Source organism: Bemisia tabaci, chromosome 4 (genome assembly GCF_918797505.1).
Source record: "Bemisia tabaci chromosome 4, PGI_BMITA_v3".
Lineage (NCBI taxonomy): Eukaryota > Metazoa > Arthropoda > Insecta > Hemiptera > Aleyrodidae > Bemisia > Bemisia tabaci.
This window is the reverse complement of record NC_092796.1, coordinates 49,426,630-49,451,111: the sequence shown is the minus strand read 5'-3', so window position 1 is coordinate 49,451,111 and position 24,482 is coordinate 49,426,630. Positions and strand designations below refer to the sequence as shown.

At 37.2% G+C, this 24,482-nt stretch overlaps 2 protein-coding genes across 2 annotated transcripts; both read right to left on the bottom strand.

Moving 5' to 3' along the window:
* Positions 1–355: 355 nt before the first annotated feature.
* On the bottom strand, positions 356–8,804 carry LOC109043794 (uncharacterized). The gene is made up of 6 exons (XM_019061105.2): positions 8,667–8,804; positions 7,737–7,862; positions 6,265–6,410; positions 5,465–5,579; positions 1,754–1,910; positions 356–756 (listed from the first exon to the last, which is right to left on the bottom strand). The coding sequence occupies exons 2-6, from the start codon at positions 7,825–7,827 to the stop codon at positions 603–605; spliced, it is 663 nt and encodes a 220-aa protein (XP_018916650.2). The 5' UTR covers positions 7,828–7,862; positions 8,667–8,804; the 3' UTR covers positions 356–602.
* Positions 8,805–12,222: 3,418 nt separating this feature from the next.
* Positions 12,223–24,405, bottom strand: cbc (protein CLP1 homolog). The gene is made up of 8 exons (XM_019061098.2): positions 24,204–24,405; positions 22,651–22,812; positions 21,652–21,880; positions 19,187–19,357; positions 18,244–18,434; positions 17,345–17,567; positions 14,943–15,036; positions 12,223–14,283 (listed from the first exon to the last, which is right to left on the bottom strand). The coding sequence occupies exons 1-8, from the start codon at positions 24,294–24,296 to the stop codon at positions 14,172–14,174; spliced, it is 1,275 nt and encodes a 424-aa protein (XP_018916643.1). The 5' UTR covers positions 24,297–24,405; the 3' UTR covers positions 12,223–14,171.
* Positions 24,406–24,482: the final 77 nt, after the last annotated feature.

The following is a 24,482-nucleotide window of genomic DNA, read 5'->3' as shown; positions in this document are numbered from 1 at the left end:
TCCTACTGTTTTGACATGAGGTTGAGTAGCGTCTGTCTTACCATCCAGGCCAGCCTAAGGCAAGAAAAGAGGAGCACTCCTCCATAGGCAACATTTCTACCAGATAATATGTGTACAAATGCTAAAATATTCTCTCCTCAGTCCTGCTTTTCTCGACTTTTCCACGAAGAAAGGTTCATTTTAAAAACTCATCGTCATCAGGAGGTCATATAAACATTTTATCTAACAAGAACAAAATTTACACTCCGCCAAATTCCTTAGTTCTCTATGCAGAGTCATTTTTTTTTCAGTGTACGCATCATCATATTTTATCCTATAGGTCGAACTAGAGGAGAAAAAAGCAGCTCAAACAAAATTATGAAAATCAGTTTTAATCTGACAAAAATTCCTGAATCTCTAGATCGGATTTGTAAGAAAATACTTATAGCAGGGCCCGACTGTTTTTTCAGATTCTCCAGTCTTGCAAAACATTTATTTCTACTCTCTTTTTTAGATGTATAAAACTACAGAAAAGAAATGAAGTGTAAAATGAAAAAACAATATTAATTTCATGTACAAATGTGTCCATGAGAGAGTGTGGATAAGAGAATAAAAACTGAGAACTATTCTGTTATGTTCAGAGCAGATACATTTGAGGAAGTTGCAGCTTGAGATGACTTTTGTTGGACCTTCTGTTGGACTTTTCTTGTCAACTGCCGATCTTCGATGAGATCAGCTTCTGTGAACTTCCGCGACCTACATCCAGAATAGGGGCACCTGGAAAATGAGAAAAAAGTAAATGAGATAGATATTAGACTGAGTACAGATTGTAATGAATAATTGAAAGTCTTAATCATTGTTCAATGAATAGTAAATAGATAAACGAGCAGTTGACTCTGTATTAAGTGTTCGCAAAGAGCAACATTGACTATGCTGTACATGGTTTGAAATTTTGTTGTGAAATGTGAGGCCAGAGTGTGCGGAATCAAGATAGGGTGCAAGTGAAATCAACTCTGGATAATACCACTACCATGCAAAAATGTATTACACAGTTGTAGTGATATTATTTCAAGTTAATTTTATTCACATCATTCTATGAACATGGACACTATTCTCACAACTCACCCTGACTTTATTCACTGCACAGTGTACTACCTAAAATTCAACTCATAGTGGCCCAAACGAAGTTAGAGATTTTTTTAAACAAAATAAAAAGAACAGTCGAAATTACAGGAACTGCAACATAGACATCGCAAAATTGAGGAAGGATGTAACTGCACAACGAGTGGCCAGTGTTGCAGATAAGTGATACGCTACTTTCCCTCCTTTTTCTGACTGCCTGTACAACATGCTCTCATGTTGGCAACTTCACATTTTCGTTTGACTCAACGCGAAAAAAGTTGATGAAATGACAGAAAGACGTGTCCGAGATAAAAAAAATTACATATTCATACAAAAACTGGGACTTCTCAAAACCAATTATATTGCCTACATGTGGATAGTGATGGGACCAGCGAAAAAATCTGGCTCATTCGAATTTTTGAATCATACATCATCCAACTGTTTAAGATCTCACTGTATAAAAAACCAAAACCAGTCCAATTTTTGAGTTATTTAAGTTGTTTGAAAGAGTCGTTATTTTCACCATTCAATTATTCTTCTGGTAAAATGCATTTCACACATTTTACACTTGAAAAAGAGATACCTCTCTTTAGGCACTGGGCATACTGAAAATCACAGTCAATAAATTTGGGAAGCATTAGGATAAACTTACACTATGGCTTTTTTTTGGGCTTGAAGTAGAGACAATATGCTAGTTTTTTCATAATGGTGTCCACATAATTTGTTTTTGATAGGATTTTGTATGAGCGCCTTGGTGTAAGGATCAATGATGTTGATATCTGCTTCCGTACAAACCAAGTCTTCATCCTCTGAAAAAAATTACATTTGATGAAAACAAACAGTCGTAAGGATATATATATACCTATTTTAATTCTTGCACATTATTAGAGGAGCAACTCAAAAACGAATCCTATCTAGAGAGTACGAAATGTATTTTGTTACATTTGTCTCTTAGCTCTTTAAAGAGAGGTTATCTATTAAAACATTTAAATGTAATCATCCATGGGAGAAGGACTCTTACAGCGAAAAACTAAAAAAGTTATTGGTACCACTGCATGGATAAGTTTTTTGCAAAAAAAAAGTCAGATTTCTGACCAAACTGGAATTATGTTGGTTTGAAGTTTGCAGTTCCGACACCATCCTATATATTAAAATGCAAAGTTCCGAATCTTGGGGCATTAACTTTGAGAGAACCACCGTACCGATTTGCCTGATCTTTTTTTTAAATGAAAGCTCCTGAGCTGTAGATTTGCAGGCTGTAATTTGTTTTTCGATTTTTTCAAATTTTCTTTCATAATTTTCTCAAATGTTCTTTGATGCATTAAAACGGAAGTCCGAATCTTTGGACGTTAACTTTGAGAGAACAACCGGACCGATTTGAATGATTTTTGTTTTAAATGAAAGCCTGTGATCTGTAGATTTGCAGGCTGTGATCGTTTTTTCGATTTTCTCAAATTGTCTTCCTTTTATCGACGAGTGAAGTTTAGCTGAGCTCAAATTTTCTCCCATTTATTCAGACTAAAGTCCGCATTTTGGGACATTAACTTTGAGAGAACCACCGAACCGATTTGCATGGGGTTTTTTTTAAATGAAAGCTTCTGATCTGTAGATTTGCAGGCTGTAATTGTTTTTTCGATTTTCTCAAATTTTCTTACTTTTATCGACGAGTAAAGTTAAGGTGTTTCGAGCGGTCGTTCGGCCGCTACCTGCTTGCCCGTCCCTAGGTACCCCCCTCTACGGCCTCAGCCACCCCTCCCGCCACGTTCTTTCGGCTATCTCCGTTTTCTTTCGTATAGCTCTTCTCCCACCAACCTCAAAGAAGGAAGTTTGGGTCGCATTGTCGTTCGTCACTCGCCACCCACATTTCTTCGCAATCCCTCGGCTGCTCCGCTCCACAGCTTCTTGATATCCTGGCATCTTATTCTCTGCGGCTTGACTGACCCTAACTTATTAACTGCAGTATTGCGTATTGCTAACAACACGTATTGTTACAGAATTGTATTCATCATTATTAAATAGATTCAACTAATTGCTCCGATTCCAATTAAGCTACTGCACCATCATTGCTAGCTGTGGAGGGCGCCCGTAGGGCGCCCGGAGCAGCTAGTAAGTTTGTAAAAGCTATCAAGATTTTCAGGGGCTCAAAAACAGGCGGATTTTGATGAAACATCACCCCCTAGTTTGAAAAAACAAAACTGCCTTGCGACTCTTAAGTTCACATTGTAATTCCTAATTCCTAAGGTTTAGCATCTTGTGTCTAGCATCCTGGTATTAGACAATACTACCATCCACTTACAGAGCCTCTTTTGAGCTTGTCAAGAATGCGAAAAACACCGTTTTTCCTACAAGTTGGTAACGTTTGTTTTGCTCTCAACAATAGGTGCATTCAAACGAATAAAAGAGAATTTAATGCTTTGTGATTCACCTTTCACTTTGGGCATTTGGAGAGGAATCAGTGGGAATGGGGAACAGAGGATAAGAAATAATGTGAAAATTGATCCAACTCTTGAAGATGAAGATATCAGATTCATAAAAGTCCAAAGAATCTAATAATTTGATCATGTCAAAAAACTGAGGACAGCAGAGTGCCGAAGAAAGTGCTGGATAGAATTCCAGTACCAAAGAAGAGAAGATGACTACAATTAGACTACATTTTTCAATTCGAAACTACAATTTCTGGCTCATCTCTGATAACAGTTATGTTTACAGGAAAACTAATTGTACATACGTTGTTATTAAATTGAACCAAAATTTGTAGTTCCTAATAGCAAAAAGTAGTCCAATTGAGATGGTCAAAAAGTGTTGAAAAGGACTTAGAAATAATAAGAGTACAAATATGGAGGAATAGAATAGGAGAAAAAATAGGAACAATAGAATGGAGTCAAATTGTACAACTTGAGAAGGAATTCAATAAATTGGATGCATTTCTATCAAACAGAACTTTGTGCAATTTTGAAACATTTCAGTAGAACAAGGTTTGCAAAAACCATTGGTGTTTCTGTATTAATGAACCGATTTTCGATTTTTATGGCTTGTTTGGGAGCTGACACGTTCTTCTGATAATATCTAATGCCAAAACTTCTGAGTAATTCATATTAAGCGAGATCTGGGTCGAAATGCACATAGTTCTGTTTGCTGAATTAAAAATCCACGGAAGCACATTCTGTCAAACAGAACTATGTGCACTCGGCAATCTCCAACTGCTTCTGGCTACTCTCGGCGCAACTGATTCGCTCAGTTTTGTTCGGGCGGTGTTGACAGTTCATCTGAGCCGTAGACAAGTTTCAACTTGATCGTCGCTGGCTCACATTCGCTGTTTCCCCAGAGCTCCGCGGCTTTACTGCATGGGCGTCGATTGACTGCACACAGTTCTGTTTGACAGAACGCAGTATCCCCGGCTAGCGCTTAAAATCAAGCGAAACCACACATAGTTCTGTCGGTATGCAGACAGTACGTCTACAGAAAAAAGGGCTACAAGGAAAAGGGCTACCTTTTTTAATCTACAGTCAAAACGTCTACATTAAAATGCCTACTGAAATTATGTCTACAGTCAAATATGTCTTACGCCATTAAAATGTCTACGGTTTGTATGCCCAAGTAGAAAATGTCAAAATATATTCACTGGCCACTAAAAATATATAAAATATATTTGTACAATAAAAAAAATAAATAAAATATTTATAAAATATACATGTTGATATTTATAGGATTAATTATTCGCGAAATGTGACTCAAAATTTTTACGCATCAGATTCTGCAGCATCCATAGCCTCGTCCTGTCTTTAGGGATACACTTTGAAATGAGATTCTTATGAGACGATATAAATACGTACTTTGACATTTTTGGAGGAGGCAGTCAAACCAAAGACATTTTGTTACCACAGACATATTTTACTATAGACATTATTTTAATAGGCATTTTCAAGTACACATTTTGACTGTAGACCAAAAAAGGCAGCCCTTTTCTTTGTAGCCCTTTTTCTTGTAGACCTACTGTCCGTAAACCGTTCTGTCTGCTTTAAATCGTTGTGTCCCATTCCCAGTTTTATGATTTTTCATACGCTGTTCCTACAGGAAGCAATGCATTTTTTCGGGACATAACCATACCTCTGAGTAGCTCAGGTGATGAAGAGCCCAAATCCGTCAAAATCTAGAAATTGAAAATGTGGCGCTTGGTTCCCTTTGATAGAAATACGCCCGATTGCAGTGAATACCAAAGCTATAGGGGGCTGTAGGGTCCAATCAGACGGAAAACAATGCAAAAATAACTACTCAGTTTTTCTTCGATATTCTGAAATATTAGTTAGTCATTCCGGAACGACTTTTTCACATGAGGTGGTATTGAACTGCTTCTGAAACTTACCAGCACTCTCTGTTATGGCTGCATTCAGTTTTTCCTTCCATTCTATGTGTCGTTCATGCTTCTTGAAGTCTAGTTTTCCTTTTTCTCTATTTTTCTCAAGTGATTCTTTCAATGCCTGAGGAAAGCAGGAAGAAAATGAATTAATGAAAATCAAAATCACCGAATTTACATAATCTTCAGGAGTATGAACAGGATTTGTAGGCTTCAAGATGGGCAGCTTTCATTCTGAGCACATTTACCTGTGGTCCTCAATAGACCTGGTGTTGCTTTGATGATGCAACTGATAAGACACAAAAGCCCCCATACAACAACAAAACTTGTAAACGGCGGAAGTTGAGTAAATTGCAGGTGCTGTTTACGCAATGCTTGGAACTGCGAGGCTGTCAATAAACACCCAGGCCCAGTCTAATCGGGCTTTATTTGGATAGTCCGTTTTCAAAATCTGGGATTGGATGATTCACTTCTCCATTTGAGATTGACAGGCAACTACTTACCTGTCCATTTTTATGCTAAGTTACTCTAATGACGACTGTTTCAATTTTTTTTAGTAGTGTTGTATGACTTCTATCATTTAAGGCACATTGATTTTTGACGCAGTATCTCATTGATAAAATCTATTCCTTTCTGTTACAGAATTTCCGAATCAAAATTAGGTACTGATATTAAAGATCCGGTTCTCTGAGCTTTACACCTAGGCCTTGTAGGTATCTACGCCACAAGTTAGCAGCTTAAATATATGTAATTTTCTTTGCACTCAAGGATTAGATTTCATAAATAAAAAACAAGAAAAAAATCCTCACTGTTTTCAGCTCATTATATGTACAATGACCCTCGGTTTCTTCCAGTTTGGAAAGACATTTACAACTGACTTTGAATTGCTTATCTGTGGCACAAAGTTCTTCCACCGTTTTTCCCAGCTCAGAAAGAATCTGATTTTTTTCATCTCCTATGTAGGAACATAAGACAAAACACTCGGATAAGTAAAGTTTTAAAAATAGTAGAAAACATCATAGAACAAAAACATGAAGATGATGGCTATTTATGCACTCGTAACCCGCATCATGTTTGTGGATTGTCACAAGTCATGAGCCCTCTCACCTAGGGATGTCGATACTTAACCAATACTTCCAAAGTATCGATACTTTTGATCGATACCCATCGATACTTGGCATCGATACTTAACGATATCGATACCATGTGGTATCGATCATCAGACCCCAATATTGATGGTATCGATATTTAATCTAATTTGGTCATGTAGAAGGCCTCTTTTTCTTTTTTAACAAGAGTGAGGTTGTTAAAAAATAAAAAGAGGCCTTCATTCTCTTCTATTTCACCTTCACTCTGCACTGTGACAAACGACAGAGTAATCAGGTTTCTCTAGAGTACGTACCTTTACAGACAGGTTTCTCAAGATGATTACTTTCGTTAAAAATGTTAAAAGGTCGGTTCGATAACAGTTGTAAAGGGCTCATAATAGTTGACTAAGCACGCGAATAAGGGCGATTTCGACTTCAAGAAAGGCGTAAATCTGACGGCCGACAGACATACGTACACTCCGAATTACAGCATAAATCAGAAATAGTATCGATGGTATCGATACCTCAAAAGTATCGATACTTCAGCTCGATGCTTGATACCAGTATCGATGCTTAGAGTCGATACCAGGATCGATACTGAGTATCGATACTTCCCTGAGTATCGACATCCCTACTCTCCCTCATCCACTAAATTCTCACTCCCCTGATTACATATTCATTGTTTCCTTCCTTTTCCTCATTAATGATGCCATTCCATGTCATTGAGAAAGTCGCCAAAACTAAAAAAGCCACCATCTTTTCAATGGGGGAATTAGAAGGTATTTTTACGACCATTTCAAGCATTGAATTTATGTACATGAAGTTCTGGTGTTCTATAGCTGTCGCCATTGACACAGAGATTTTGAAGTGATTATATAAATATTTCCTATTTTTGGCAAAGGAGGATGCACACTTTGTACGGTGGTTGGCTTTAAGAGCAGGGTTGATCGGCAGAGACAGACTACACCTATGATTTGATATTCTAGGGATGATATTCAAGTGGATTTCAATTTAACTGCAGCCAACTTTTGGAACACTCAGTGTGTTCTGGAAATATTTTTAGGATAATAAGTAACCTCCTTAACTGACAACCAGTTGAGGCATGCCATGGAACCTCTCATGCACGAAATTGTGGAAAAATAGTCCTTGATCTAGTGTTTTAAGACTCCAGCTAGAGGCACTGATGAACGTACCTTCGAAATATTCTGAAACCAAATCTGAAGATTTAAAAACCCAGTCAATGGCTTCATCAAATGCTTGAGTAATTACTTCTTCTGATGCCATAATATATCAAACGTAGCAACTGAATTGAATGGCAACTGGAACATGACAAAAGAACAAATCAAATTAGATGAACCTAGATGAACCAGGGTCCAGGAAGTTACTGAATTGCAGGATAATGATCCCACAAGGCTCCACCGCTTACATGTAAAAGCAGTCAAGGGTGAGACATTTTTGACATGCTTACAAACCCTGACAAACAGAGATGACAGCACGAACCAATACTTACCAATACTTCAATTCAATATCATTAATGGGTTGAGTGTAATTGAAAGAAATTTTTTTCATCAGCACAGTATTAAATCATTATTAAGTAAGTTATGAAACTGTAGAAAAGTTCCAGAATTCATCCCTGAAAATTATATACGAGCCGTCTGCAGAGATAGTATTTGAGATGCTAACTTTTGAAGAGCGACTTCAATGAAAAATATTCAATAAACAGAGCTTAATGCTACCTGAGATCATACCCACTTATCAAACACAGTGATTAGTTAGCTTCACTGGCATGACCAATACCCAGGTGCGTGAAAGTAGAACCACTGTGTCAAGCAACTGAGCGAATTCATAATCGACTGACAAATTGCCATCACTTGTGCTTGTCACTGATAATTTGGCTAAAACAATAGTTAATAAATATTATCCAGATGGTGGAGCTTCAAGGAGCATTGCAACAAATTGGTTCTGAAAATTTAGTTAAAATTGAAGTTGATTTGCTTTCAGGAGACCGGGATGTAGTGGTGTATGGTCACTTCTAAACGAAACAATGTACATACAAGATTTCAAATTATACTTGATATAGAGGCACATTATCACTATTTGTGATAGAATGATGAAAAACTTACTTAAAAGGAAGGAGAGAATTGGTTGTCAAACAATTTTTAAAGAAGAAAAGTGAAGTCAAACGACGAGGTTGCTGCTTCCTGTGATAACAATTTATATTTCCATAATAACTTCATACATACATAACCTCAAAAAACTAAAACCGTGCTTACCATTGACGTATAATACAATCTAGACCGCGCATTACGAAATTCAAGCGAGACGATAGGCAACCCAGCAACACACAGCAAGTGTACCGGCGAGACAATGGTGGAATTCGTGGAAATGCTGGTCTTGCCAGTGCCGTTGCCTGATACGGGTACACTTAGCTCGTATATCCGGCGGTATCAACTAGGCTGAAGGCGCGTCTTTACCCCCCTAGCTGTCTTACCTTCCCTGCCTAAAGTCGGGCCCAATGCGCGGTCTAGATTGTATTATACGTCAATGGTGCTTACCCGCCAAAAAAAGCACCAAAATATAAATAGCCAATCAGTTCGTACCTATCTGGATGGCGGGAATTATGATTTGCCGGTCATACGGCTCACTGGCCTTCGCATTTCGCACAGCGCGAGTGGAAAAATTGACGTTTCTTTACACCGAAAAAATTCGACTTGCTTAATCTGGAGAAAATGATAAAATTAAATGGCAACAAACAATTTTTTCTATTTTTACGGCGCATCCACATAATTTAGCAACTTATTGATTAATCAAAATTTTTCCCCAGTTACTTTGTCCAAAAAAATTGAGTCTTTCACGTGGGCACATGAACCATGTATAAATGGCGGATGTCAAGTCTCTAAGTTTTGAGAAAATCGTGTTCAAAGTTTTCAAAGCTGTATATTTTGATGTCCATGCAGCGAATAAGGTTTGGTCAAGGAATTTTTTATTGAGCAAATCCTCCTCTAAATAGGTTCAGAAATTAAAATTTAAAGCAAATGTCAACGAGATACAGTGATTTTAAAAAAATACCACATTCACTGTTTTTACGGAGAATTTTTTTAGGGAAACTTCTTGGAGAATAAATTATTGTATGAGAGTTAGAGCAATTGATATTAATCAAATTCTGATTACTCCTGAGTTTTTTTAATGATCTTTCGAAAAAAGTAAATAGTTGGTTACTTCAAAATAAAAATTGAAGAACAACTTATATTATTAGTCCTCTGATATGGAAAAAAAATTTAAAAGGGTGCCATTTCCCAAATAACTACATGCAAATAAGGTCTTCTTCACTTTTATTACTATTGAATTGTGCTCTTAATGGGTACATGATTTGTAAAGACATTAATGAGCCTCAGCAAATTGTTTAGTCGATAAACAGGGGATTCTGACATTCACTGTTCTTAGATATAACGCTTTTTTTTTTACACAAACTGCACTGCACTGAGGATTGACCCAACAAGGCCAAAACGCGTCTGCAGGTACCTTCCTGAATGGACGTAACTAGTGTTGCTCCAAACAGCATATCGTCACCTTCCAGGCAAAGTATCACAAGCGCCATGCGACGTTTAAAAATTTCCGCCGCCATTTTATTTTTTTACTGAGAAATTGTTGGTTGAATCTGTTTGGAAATTTCACTAAATTTTATCGGCAGCACAAAGAAAATTCAGTGAAATTTTCGGACAGCTTCGTCGAACAATTTCTCTGTAAAAAAATAAAATGGCGGCGGAAATTTTTAAACGTCGCATGGCGCTTGTGATACTTTGCCTGGAAGGTGACGATATCTCTTGGAGGGAAAACTGTGCTCGAACGAGCTTTTTCCATCCATATTGAGATTTTTCAGCTTTATGCTGAATTTTTAACGCACATTGGCAAAAATCTCCAACATACATTTTTCTTACTTAAATCTTGATGAAAAATTATGGCAGAAGTCTATGACTTGGAACCAATACTCTTGAAGGCTTACGGATTCTAAAAACGCGTTATACCTAAAAATGGCGGATGTTCCATATCCGCTGTTTATACATGGCTTCACAAGTACAAAGGAATATTCAAGTTATCAGCGATGTATTAATCGTTTCTATTTTTTAAAAAAATAAGGTTTCATTAAAGGCATGACTGTTGTTCCTATTAGGGAAATTTCTAGGAATTAAATCATCAAACTTTTGAATATTTACAGGAGCGTTCGAAAGGTTTGTTGGCATTTCAGATGACTTTTACCATTTTTCGCTGAATGCACAATTCCACACTTCACATGACATGGCAATGAAAAAGGTAAAGTTATCTGAAGCGGACTCTAGACCTTTATAAAAAAAGGCGGAATCCTCTCCAACCTCCTGCGCAACTTTACTTGGACAGTAAAGACTGGTGTTCAATTGATTCATGGCATGAAGATTCAACATAATTAACTGGAAAAACTGCATTTTAAATCGATTTCGTCCCCTATTTCAGTGTTTTATTCGTTACTATTTGTTTGGATTTTTCTAATTCAAAGGGAGCCATCTGTTGTCTTGGCTTCTTTGTAATTGGCAGAGGAAGCGAGAAGAGGGAAAGATCGAATTATACAAAGGCTGACCCAAAAAAAATGAGAGTTGGCCCGTTGTAAAAAAACTACATTTATTTCAAATACTGTAATGTGGTGCAGAAGAACAGGTAGCTTATTTCATAAGCTTTTTAACAAGCCCTTGTTCATTTGATGAAAAATTCACGCTTTCTCAACTGCGTATTCCTTGGTAAAGTAAAAGCCTCCTCCTCAACAGTCATGTTTCACTGTTCAAATCCACTCTTTGAGGACGCAGTAACACTGGAAATGAAGTTCAAAATGGACACACTGAATGTACATGAAGACCTTTCAAATGCAAAATACAACTGATCTGCCAATGTTCTCATTAAAATATCTAAGTTTCTGAGATTAAAAAAATCAGCATGTCTGAGATTGCCTTCTGCATCGGGACATGTTGGTGAATAGCATTTTCTCCGAAGAGTTTTCCTGATAAATTCAAACAATGGTAGGCATCGCTGTTATACCAACACCCTCATTTGACATGAAATAAGTACATGCCTCTAAAATGTTGAGACAGATGATAGTTCCTGGTGGATGAAATAAATGTAAAAAATTCTAAAAGCACCATTTTAAAGTGACCTGAAGATTTTGAAGAGTGCTTACTCAAAAAGTCGACTTGTAAGCATCTATGAGCTTGGAAAATCCGGCTATGTCGTCAAATTTTTTACAATTTTGAATTTCCTGAGTTCTTATTTCAGAGGAAGAAAATTTATTTTTTGTAAGATTTTTGGCAGGTTAGTCGTATCTTGCATCTAAAAAGTTGCAACTTTCATTTCCAAAGTAACTGTGTCCTTACAGGCAAAAGTTGAGGAATGAAAAATGACTGGAAAATTCTAGAGTTTTTTTTTTTGCTTGTCGCCAAAAAATTGCTATGGAAATGCGAATTATTCACAGAATAAGCTCAACAAGGGCTCTTACCTTAGAAAGTTGATGAAATAAGCTACATGAACCTGCAAACTTCCAATAACTTCAATAAATTGTTCAAAGCAGGCTAAGTCTCAGTTTTTCTACGACAGCCTTTGTACACTTCTTGAATGCATCTCATACATGATATGAAGTAAAGAAGTCTTCCAAAACTGTTGCAATGGTACAAAATTATTTATTAAAAAACAGTCATTGAAAAATAATTTGGTACATTTTGTCAACACAATGCAAATAAAATAAAAAATTACCTGTTTATGGTAGCAAAATGTTAAGGAAGGTTTTTTGCCGATGAAACTGAGGAAACATGTGGATACCTCTATTTACAACCTGGCAAATTTTTACTGTCTTTAGCATTTAATTAAAAACAAAAATCTTTTAAACAGATTGGAACTCACTGTAATTATTTTTAATAAAATTGATAATGTTTAGGAAATTGTTACATGCTAATTGATGATCCATTGAGAAGAAAATTACGTTCAATTTGAGACACACACATCTTTTTAGAATATCACTGATATTTTATTTCTTTTTTAAATGAGGAATAGACAAGTAAGAATACATGGATCGCATTTGGCAAAAAGGGACCATCGTGATTACAGTGTTTTCAAAATCGTCAAAATTGTGCAACTCATCTATTTTTCTTCAAAAAATCTCAGTACATATACAGTGTTATAATTTACACAATTATTTTCCTTGACAATTAACAATAGTTTAAAGGGAAGCAAAAACGATTTGCTATTCTTGGAAATTTTTTAGATGAGTATGAAGAAGCAACATTTTTACAACACTGTAATCGCGCTGGTTCCTTTTTGCTAAATGTGATCCACATGTAAAAAAGGCTAACTACCGGTACAAAAGGTATCAGTAAAATTTGAAATTTACACCATTTGAAACGTTCGCCTGACAATGATGAATTTTGAGATTCACAGGATACAAAATACACTTGGTCAGAAAACAACAAAAAACGGCTGTTAAGAGCTTTCACAAGAGTGGCTGAAGAATTACGACATCAAGCTCATAACTTGAAGAAAACAAGGGAAAGTTGGGGGGAATTGAAAATGATCCTCAAAGAAGAACACTTTCGATCAATGAGTGACTTTGATAACTTTTTAATTATAGAATGCCAAACTCATACCTTATGTATTGAAATGCCAAAACGCATTGCCAAATATCCAGATGTTTTGCTGACAGGTTGAAAAAACATTTTGCCCGTGTTACTTTTAAACACTGCAAATATTCAAATGTTGTTGGTGAAATTCCCAAACATCTTGTACCTCCGTTCGCGACATTGCAGACATCCTGCCTTACTTAAACGGAGAACTGTTCAAAATCAATTGTTAAAAACTTCTGTAATTTTTTTTCACTATACATAGCATATTCTGAGAAAACTTCAAGGAATGATGTTGATGTGTTTTCCTTTGAAAAAATAAAACAGAAGCGGAGATTTTTGAACACCACAAACAAGACACGTCATTTGGGAGTTTTATCATCAATATGCAACATTTCTTGATAGGTATATTTATTCAATTTGATTGCAGCTCAAAGATTTTAAAGTTAACCTAGGGTATACTGACAAATGCTTTCGCAGAATACTTCAGTTGAAAATCATCCTAAGATTATGGCGTCCAATTTTCTGTCACATTTCCAAAAAAAATGATAGATAATAGAATCTTTGGTCATAGAGGCTTCTACACCCATATCAATAACAATCAATTTTTGCATTTTTTGAAGGTGACAGTTGCATTTCAAAAGTTAGGGAGAATGGATGAATGATATTAGAGGATTCCTGTTTCTGCTAAAAATGTGACAAAAAGAACTTTATTCTATGATGATTTCAGACCAAACTTGCGATGATTTTGCACTTTAGTATTCCTATGACACCTCTCTAGTCATATAACATGTATGCTCGTCAAAACATATTTGTCCCATAACACCTGTGACGAAATTTTATGTCCAATTTCAGAAAATAGGTTACTAATGGGAACATCCCTTCAGCAAGATGGTAATTGAAACAGCTGACGCTGGAGACTCTAGTCTTCGGAGGAACTTTAGCGTTTGATTGTTGATTTTTATCACATACAATGATGATAATTGGAAACAATCCTCAATGGCTGTCCATGAACTGAACTTCAGAGACGAGGAAGACAGCGTCAGGAAGAGGTTTTGGTTGTGGTGATAAAATAGTCATGGTTTGCCGGTCCATATCAACATTTGTTCTGAAAATTAAGAAAGATAAAGATGGTTTACTCTCAAGGGACAAGCCAGAAATCAATGGTTACAATTATTACTTAAACTATTTAATTTGAAGACAAGCCATCTTATCTAAATATACAGAGTTGAATTCAGCAAAAAATTGGAAAAAAATGAAAAATAGGCTATCAGAGGAAATCGGTTTTAACTTCGACTTGATAATGTGGCGTCTCATGCGTCAACCACATGTTTATTCTCCTTTTTCACACATTTATATTTCAAATGCATAAAATAAGGAAAAAAAATAAAACAACACATGGTAAAAGTCTACTTTTCCCCTACATACATATCGACGGTGAAACTACCAAACCACGTATCTCGGTTTGCGACGTCGCAGACTTCCTGTCATACTTTATTTTTTAAATGAAAAACTACTTAAAGTCCAGTCTTGAAAATTTCTGTGATTTTTCCTCTTCGTGCGAAGAAAATTCTATGAAAATTTCAAGGAATGATATTGATTCGGTCTACTTCAAAAAATAAAATGCGAGCGTAGATTTTTAAACACCGCAAACGAGATACGTGGTTTGGTAGTTTCACCGTCGATATACTCTTCTTTGACAGGGCAAAAAAATTCTAAAAAGGTTCTGTTTACAGTGCGAAACATAACGAAATCCAAAATACGTACATGCAAACAAAACCAGCAACATTGGTTTGAATGACATCTTCTTCTGCGGAAGTTGCAAAACTGATGGCCAACAAATGGTTCAATAAACTAGGACCTGAAAGAGAAGAAAATTGTTAGTCACGTTCCAAACTAGCCCTCTATTTTCGTTACATTCCAGAATATTAACTTACAACCGAAGATAGTAAAAAATTTTTACTAGAATTAGAGTAAAGGATGCAAAAAACTGGACGTCACAATGCATTCTTCTTAGGAGGATGTCTCTGCTAAAAGATCCAGAGCTACCCTGGGCAAAAGAGTAAACTTTTGTTGCTTTTGCCCTATCTGCCCCTGTTAGCTGTAGATGATCATTTTCAGAGGAAAGTGTAGGTGATTTACCCATTTATACGGCATTTCATGTTGCATGCTTAGGTTGCACTTCAGAATTTTCACTTCAACTTTTAAGACGAATCCTTAAATCAGAAAAACCTCCCCTGAGAACTTTAAAAAATTTGGGAGTTTAATTTGTTCACTTCCTTGATAAAAATCAGTTGATATCTACGTTGGCTAAACCTAGGCTTAAACTTACTAAGCCTCAGTCAAAAATAAATACATAATGAAGAATAGCATGACTTTATTTTACAATAAAGAGGCACTATTTCTAACCCAATACAGAAACAACAGGTGTGCCAGTGATTCACTCATGCAAATAGATGGTCCTATGGATAAGCCAGAAATAGGGCTTGCTTACTGTGGAATGAGGTCATATTAGAGGTGTCGTCAGCTAAGTTGACGGTTGTTTACTTTCGGTTTGCAGGCGTTTTCGCGTCACTACTATCCACATGAAAACATCTGGCTCTCTCAGAAGCAAGAACACAAGCTTAGATAAGTTTTTTAATACTTTCAAACCTTGTAACACTTTAATTTAAAGCCACACAGAAATCACAACCACAAAAAAGTCGCAAATTATAACTGATGAGTAGTTTTTTTTCGACATGATCATAAGACTGATGTTTTCAAAGTGGATAGTAGCGAACGCCGCTTTGTTCAGAGGCCCAAATTTGTCATTGGCGCTTGCAAACCTAAAGTAAACAACCGTCAACTTAGCTGACGACACCTCTATGAAGGTTCGTTATTCATGGTTGAGTTCAAAGAAAACAGTCATGGAAAAAAATAAGTTCATCAAAGTTTCCATCAGTCTTATTAGGGGTTTAAAATTATTACGCTATGATTCAACTTTATGAACTTTGATTGACAATGCGTTGAGCTGAGCGACTAACAACTTGTTCTTTCAAATACTGCCAGATATTTTGCATCGAATTTGATTTTTGACTTGACATGACAAAAACTGCCCTTCTAGAAATCGACTTTTGAGTAGTAAAACTTTGCCTATCAATGGTCACAATAAAACACAGGCCTTGCTCATCTAAATTCTCTCTATACAGAAAAAGCTACTACATGACGCTAAAACTGCGCTTTCTGACATTTTGATAGACTCAATAAAAAAAAAAAACCAATCTCCCAAATAGATGCAAACAGTAAACAAATGATATAACATGTTTCAAACACAGTAGGGCAAAAATCCCAAATTTCAAGAATATTCAGTGACAAAGAAAGAAAAAAAAAATTGAGTGAAGGACCCCGCACACCTCTTATGGGAAGCTGCACCATGACCGATTGCCTTCTGACTTATGTCATTCGATTCTCCTCAAGAAGCTGATCAAAAGTTATAATTGCGCCAACTTTCTACAATGCACCGTTTTCGCAAAAAAACCGCTGAGAAGGTTCAATTATTTGGTGATAAAAAGCCAGAAAGATTCCTCATTTCAGTGCTCGATTGACAAGAGGCTGTGTGTCAACAAGGAAAATCATGGGGACTCCCGCACCAAGCGGCAGTCTTAACCTCGAATTCCGCACGCCGTTTTGCTCGACCATCCAAATCAGATTCTTGAGGAGCATAAGAACAGGAAAGTCTGAACGTCTACCGGGCGAGTGCGGGAGAGAAATAGCCCCTGAGTCGGCAGGTACAGATAAGAAGATGGACATATGCTACGTTTTTTCCTTATTTACACCGGGCCTGTCCTCAAATGCTTTGTTCTTTTTTATTCATATTCGCCGAATAATTGAATCTTCTCTTAAATTTTTTGCGAAAACAGTGCATCGTAGAAAGTTGGCGCAATTATAACTTTTGATCAGCATCTTGAGGAGAATCAAATGACATAAGTCATAAGGCAATCTGTCATGGTGCAGCTTCCCGTGAGAGGTGTGCGGGGTCCTTTAGGAACTTTACAAGGCATCACTAATCCTGAGGCAGGATTAAGGGTAATTGTCGAGTATAAGTAGATATTCATTATCCTGCTCAAGATATTCCAAGTACTGGTTCCAAATGAAGAGTGAAATTGCATTGACTGAAGCATTAAACTTACTGGGCTGAACAGACACAACTTTCGTCAGATAATCCTCCGCCTTGACTCCAACTGGCATGCAAGAGTCTGGCAGAGCAGGTGCGCCGATTTTGTAGATTTTCAGTTCACTGAATTTCACATCAAAGGAATGTGGGTGTAAAGGCAGAGAGGTTGTTCCATAGAAGTACTGCCTCACTCTTCCATCTCGAGCCTCCATTCTATAACTTTTTGGCCGCTCAACTACCTTAAAGCAGGAAAAATCACATTCATAGAACTGCGGTTTCTTTTCTTTGAAAAGAGAGAATAAAGGAAAAAATGAAGCCATATCTGTATGAACAGCTGATATCGACATCCACAATTTTCAAGGATAACAATTTTGTAATATCTGCAAACCTTTGAAAACGCCGGTTCTGAGCGCCTAGTACTGGTACGCCAGTTCAGACTTCTAGCATGATATTCTATTAAGATATGGATAAAAAACCGCATTATATCTAAAACCAGCGGATGTCATAATTTGCTGCTCTTCTAAATAATTTTCTGAAGCTCATTAATATCCTTCAGGATGGTGTATAATAAGCACATCACAACAGTAATAAAAATGAGGAAGGCCTGCTGCATATAGATCTCTTCATAGAGAAATGGCACCTCATTGCATTTTCTCAATTTTAGAATGCTGACAGTAAAATTTGTTCTTCGATTTTTATTTAGAAGTTATGAAATATTCACTTTTTACGAAAAATCATCAAAAAATTCAACAGTGATTATTTTCATCTCTCCTAGTCCAGTAGTAGATCCTTGTGTGATGAGACTATCCGCCACATTCCAATCAAAATGTAGAGAGAACATCAAGTGACCTCACCTTGTCGGATGAAAATATGAGAGTGGAAAAAAATTATTTTATGAAAAATTGAAGTACTTACTCCTCCGCTTTTGGGCAAGAGAACAACTTTCACAAAGGATGGCATGTCCCTGACAAGTTCATTGAACAACCGTTCTTGATCCAAAACCAAAATGACATCCACTTCAAAAGCCTGAGCAATGTGAGTTAAAATTTTATAGCCACTATCTTTGGTCCAGCCACAAGTATTGATAATAACACCAGATACATTTGCTGGAAAAAAAAAAAATTAGTTGTTGACAACAAAGGTGTCTTTAAGCAAACGTAATCATAGAATGGGCATATCATCAAATGTTTCAGATATGTTTTGTGGAGCTTTGAGATCATAACTTACAGGAAAAAATGGACAGGGTATCTCCCAATTCTTACTGAAGATCTGCTTTGTGGAATTTTATGCCATGAGAAAAACAATTCAGTTGTCTGCAGAGGTGCAGAAAGTTCTTTGCCTTCACATTTTTTGCGGCTGTCTTCTAATTACAGTCCACATAGAATGTCTGCTTCACTATTTCCTTTGGCAAAAAGACTTCCATAGTCTCCTTCCCTAAAAATAAAACGCTTAGCAAAATTCTTGTAAACAAATTATGTGTTTAGGTACCATTTCCTTTACAAAAAGCCTTTTGCCTTCAAATTTTTGCCCCTTTTTGGATACCTAAACATTTCTCCTGCACTCATTCCTTAAGATTTTTTGCACCCAAGGTGTTCCATTTAATGGCAACAAAGGCAATACTGTCTCTGTCATGTTTGCTAAAAATGTTCAAAGGGCAGTTTAATTACTTGGAAGCAGAGATGTGCTTTCCAATCATGCAGAAAGTTAAAGCCGACTATGACTTAGCAAAGTCACTATGCTCTAAAAAAATTCTCTACATCTTTAACATCCACGAAAAAGAAACTTTTGACCCATATGCAATAAAAAGGTTTAAAGTGAATTAAAATATTTCTTAGGTATAATAAAGGTACATATTTACCTTTTTTATTTGCCTGCATCCTGTCTTGAACAACTTCTGCTAACCGAGAGACTAGCATATTGTACAGTGATGGGTTCTTCTGCATCGAGACATGACCATACTGATAAACAAGAGGTGCTTGAACGGAAAAACCTTCAGTTGGAGAAGCTGGTCGTTCAACCATCAAGGCACCTGATTTTAAAAAATAAGTAGCGGTGAAGGTTCAAGGCTGATATGAAAAGCTGATACTTACATTAAGAAATCCTGCAGTTTTAAAGTCCTGCCTTCATCTCTGAATTGTTGGAATATAGCATTTTATCTTTCCTAGACAAAACTTGGCGACTACTCCTGTAGTTAATTCCACGAAACCTGCGACTTTTTATTCCGCATTAAAATCCGTAGATGGCAATGCATCAGTCTCGTCTGCGATGACCGGACCGCTTGCTGGATACCCTCTGTTGTGCAGCGGAGAGAAGCCTGCAACCCGTTCATTGTCAGGGTAGAAACAATTGGCACCCTTCATCCTCCCTTAAAGAGCTCTAGTACCCCAATCAAAATTTTTTTGCAATTGAAAAATTCATCTTTTGTACATGGCATTTTGCAGCAAATCGCTATTGTGCGCAAATGCTGTATATCAGCTCAAAATTAAGATACTTGGATAGACTTTTAGTGTGTTTTTATCATAATTTCGAGTTGGAACTAAATGTTCACGCTGGCAAAAAAATTTTGGTTTGGATACTAGAGCTTTTTAAGGATTAGTTTCTACCCTGACAATGAACGAGTTGCGGGCCTCTCTCCACTGCACAATAGAGGCTATCCAGCCCAGCAAGCAGTCTGGTCATCACGGACGAGACTGATGCGTTGCCATTTACGAATTGTATTGACGAATAAAAAGTCTCAGGTTTCATGAAATGGACTATAATAAATCCATTTACTTAAAAGTAAAATCCTTGGGTTCAACTCAGAAATTACTTAAGATTTAGCACAAAACATTATATATATATAAAGTCGCTTTACAACGCACTCTGGCGTTCTACGACACCCAAACGCCACATATGCCTGTCTTCCCAGAGGTTAACGGGCAACTGACACCGCAACATCTCTTCGTCAACGCCCTGCCGCCAACCCTTTACGGGACGTCCCCGTCGCCTCTTCCCAGGTGGTACCCAATCCAAAACTTGTTTGGGCAACCTCTCCTCCGACATTCTTTGCACATGTCTATACCAGCATATCTGCCTGGACATGACGTCGTGCACGATATCTTTCTCAACCTTCATCACCTGGCGAATTCTCTCATTACGGACACGGTCCCGTCTCGAAATGCCGGCAGATCGCTGCCAAAAATCCATTTCAGTTGCCCTCAACATTTCTTGCGTTCTTTTCGTCAAAGGCCACACTTCACTACCATAGAGCACGATACTTGTCGTGGAGAGTTGTCCGGAGGTTTTTTCGTCACAAAAGGGCTAAAACAAGGCTGTTGTTTGTCACCAACACTATTTAAGGTATACCTAGAGCACGTGTTAAAGGAATGGAAAAATAAGGTTGCGGGAATGGGCGTTCCACTCCTTGATGGGCAGACCCTTTATACTCTATGCTTTGCCGATGACCAGATCGTTGTAGCTCAAGATGAGGAAGATGCAGATTACATGACGCGGAAGTTGGTCGAAGAATATCGGAAATGGGGCATGGACGTTAGTGTGTCCAAGACAGAGAAGCTGGTCGTGGGAGCAGCGCATCAACGGCAAAGCATAGAGCTTGAGGATGGACGGCGCATCGAAGAGTGTGACGAGTATAAGTATCTTGGTGTTTGGCTCGATCAGGATGGAAGGATGGATAGAGCAATTAAGGACAGGATCATCTAGGGCAGGAGAGCCATCGCGATGCTGAACGGGGTGCTCTGGGATCAGAGCATCTCAAAGGCAAACAAGCACCGGCAAACAAAACATTATATTTCATAATAAATGTTAGCTTTGCTCATTTCTACAAATTTGCCAGGCAGCTATCTATTGGTGGTTTATGGAGTGTACCTTTGACAGTAGGTAACATAAATATAAGCAACCGTTTCATTTTTTTTTCTTTTTACTCTATATTAGGAACAAGAAAAATTCTTTTGGTTGCTCATTGATAACCTGAATTTAAAAATAGAAATTTTGAGGCATCAACTTTTCTTGTGGGTATAAAATCTAGATGCAGCCTAAAAACTATTGAGAAGGTGAGACTGCACAATTTTATGGCTTTGTATTTTTCTAACTATTGATTGAATAAATAGGATCCCTTTTTCTTCATGAATTAGAATTCTAAGATCTGAAAATAAGACACTAATTAAATAAATGGTGTCAATGAGACAAATAAAAGTATCTTCACGTAACCCTTGAGAGACTTTAAGTACAGGCAGAAAAAAGTTATGTAATTGAATATTGTCAGTTTATAAGCACAGATGTGCAGTAAGAATCAACTTCATATGGTTTCTTTTTGCTAGAACTTACCTATGGTGCCCGGAACAGAGATAGATCCTTGTCCTACATCCAAATCTACAAAAATTGGTCTTCGTCCCTGGCCTCCCATGCGCACTGCATAATTCAGGAGAATCCTGCACAGAGTTGATTTTCCAACATCCACAGGACCAACTATCATTGTTACAGGGCCGCGAGTGTTGTCTTGCTCAGCTTTTTGTCGCAGTTGTTCCAAACACGCGTGGCAGTTCAGATAAAACATCTGTGACAAGAAAATTTGATAATTATCTTGAAAAAATCAGAGTTTAAAAAATTGATTCTCTGGTGTTATCAACGGAAGAGAAGAGAGTAGTGTTAAAGTAATCCAATGAGTTGGAAGAAAAACTCTTTGCTCCAGCAATGTGTATGTCATATGAATGTAAGTAACAGGTCTCTCCACTAGAGGTGTCATCAGATAAGTTGACCATTGTTTACTTTCCGTTTGCAAGCGTAGACAAAAAATTTAGTCCCCTGCACAAAGCAACGTTTGCTACTATTCACCTTGAAAACATCCGTCTCATGATCGTATCATAAAAAAAACTACTTATCAGTTATGATTCGCGACTTTTATGTGGTTGTGATTTCTGTGTGGCTAAAGATTAAAGTGTTACAAGGTTTGAACGTATTGAAAACCTTAATTAAGCTTGTGTTCTTGCTTCTGCTAGGGTCAGATGTTTTCATGTGGACAGTAAAGACCTGAATACGCTTGCAAACCGAAAATAAACAATGGTCAACTTATCTGACGACACCTCTAATTACCTTAGGAGTGTATTGAAGGGTGCACCGTCATCTTTTGGTTAGACAACGTTTCCTTGTTTTTTGAGAGTTGTTACTATGATTTTGAGTACATGCTAAGATAATCTATAAAATTTTAAAAATCGTTGGACATTGAGTAACTTAGTGTGTAACCTTGAGATTTTCTCAGCTGCCTTTACCAAATGCATCTGTCAAATCTGTTTCTTAAAAAACAAAGAAGACATCTTAATCACTTACCATTGGAGTTTCTTTTGCTGTATAGCATGAGTTTTTTCTTCCTGTGTAAATGATAGTACATCCTTGCCATGTGAAAACAGCTATTTTTGCTCCAGTAGAGAACACATACTTTCGACCTTTAACTATTTCAGTCCCAAAAATTTCTGCCATTCCAGTTTTCAGCTAGAACAAGACAGGTATGAACAAATGATAAATTAGCGCTTTCAAAGATTGGTCAGAATACATACACACACAAGCTGTTTTTATAGCGCTCTACGACACATAGCAGCGAAGTCCCCTGTCCTCCCAAAGCTCTACAGGGAGTTGGCACTCTCTCAGTTCTTCTGAAACCCCCTGTAGCCAGGCTTTCAATGGGCGTGTACTTTCACTTAGGTCAATATAAAAGGAAAAAATATGTGGACCTTTCTGATCGAACACCATGTACCTGTACTTATGTCAACATTGTTAAGATAGTGCATATCTTACTTAAGGTGAATCCAGGCTTCGAACTTTGCAATTTGGCCACCACGTCGCGCTGCTCAGAATAGCCGTATATATTTGATAAAATAATAAAAAATATTAGCTAAATAATAATAAAATAATAATTCTTGAATAGTATTGCTACCGCAATACTTATTCAAGATTGGGGATCCAGGGGATATATCAAAATACTTGAGGAACTCGGTGAAAAAATCTTCTCAAAATTTCCCAAAAATAAAGTTGTAACTATGGCAGAAAGTAATTCCCATTGCGGCAATGGGAGAGAGAGGAACAGAACATGAGGGATTCGGTTGCACCTTCGGCCGCCGCCGCTGAGCTGAAAGTTTCAACCGAACTTACTCTGTGCTTATAATTCTAATAGCCAATATTTTTGGCTCAAAAAATCAAGCAAAAAATAATATATATCTTGTGGATCTGCTTTTCGTAATTTGAACAATATTATTTCAGTGATCAACGAAGGAAAGTAAAATTCTTAGTGATGACTGGTGGCACTATCTCTAATCTTGAGTTATCCCTAATCGAACCCTGGATTCACCTTAAGGGCTTATCTTTTATCCATGGAACGCAATGATAGCGGTTCAGGCTGGTTCAACAAGCCAGAACCAACCTCAACCTACCTCGGAAGAGTGGTCCAAGCTTTCCACTGGAACACATGGAACGCGATAAAAAAGCGATGCGTTCCAATGCGGTCCACTGTGCATAGTTCGGATAAAAAAAAAGCCCTTTAAACTGTTCAGTTGGCAGAGAACTATGCGTTCTGTTCAGCACTTTACTTTAGATTTTCTCCCAACTTTTTTAAAATTTAGACTGAGGAATGTAAAATGCAGGTGAAGAAAGGTTTGTACAATTTTAGGGACGTTGCAATATATGGTTTGGTTGGGGAGGTCCCCAGGCGCTTCCATTACTTTCCATCAAAACAGTGAAAAAATTTGGTCCTTTCTCTGAACCCAAGCAGGCAAAAGGACTCTACTTTCATAGGAAGGGTAAATATCATACAAATCTGCTTCATTTGAAGAATACTAAGGTTGCATATTGTGAAAGTTAAATTTCAACCTAGGGATAATGAAACCTACCTCAATTGTGACCGTTTCATTTTTGTTCTCGACCTCAATTCGCAGTTCTTGATCCGCCTCAAGGTTGATTTCTTGCGATTCTTCCACTGACATTTTCGGAATTTTAAATTATTTAACTGAAAAGGATAATCTTATGGGCAAATTAATTCAACGCGGACAAGAAGCGGGGACCAAGCCGGGTTTTGAAGGTTAAGCCTTTATCACACCAATATTCCATCTGTGTGGTTTTAGTATCTAGTTCTTAGGATCCGCAGTTCTGATTGGCGCGCGACTGCGAAT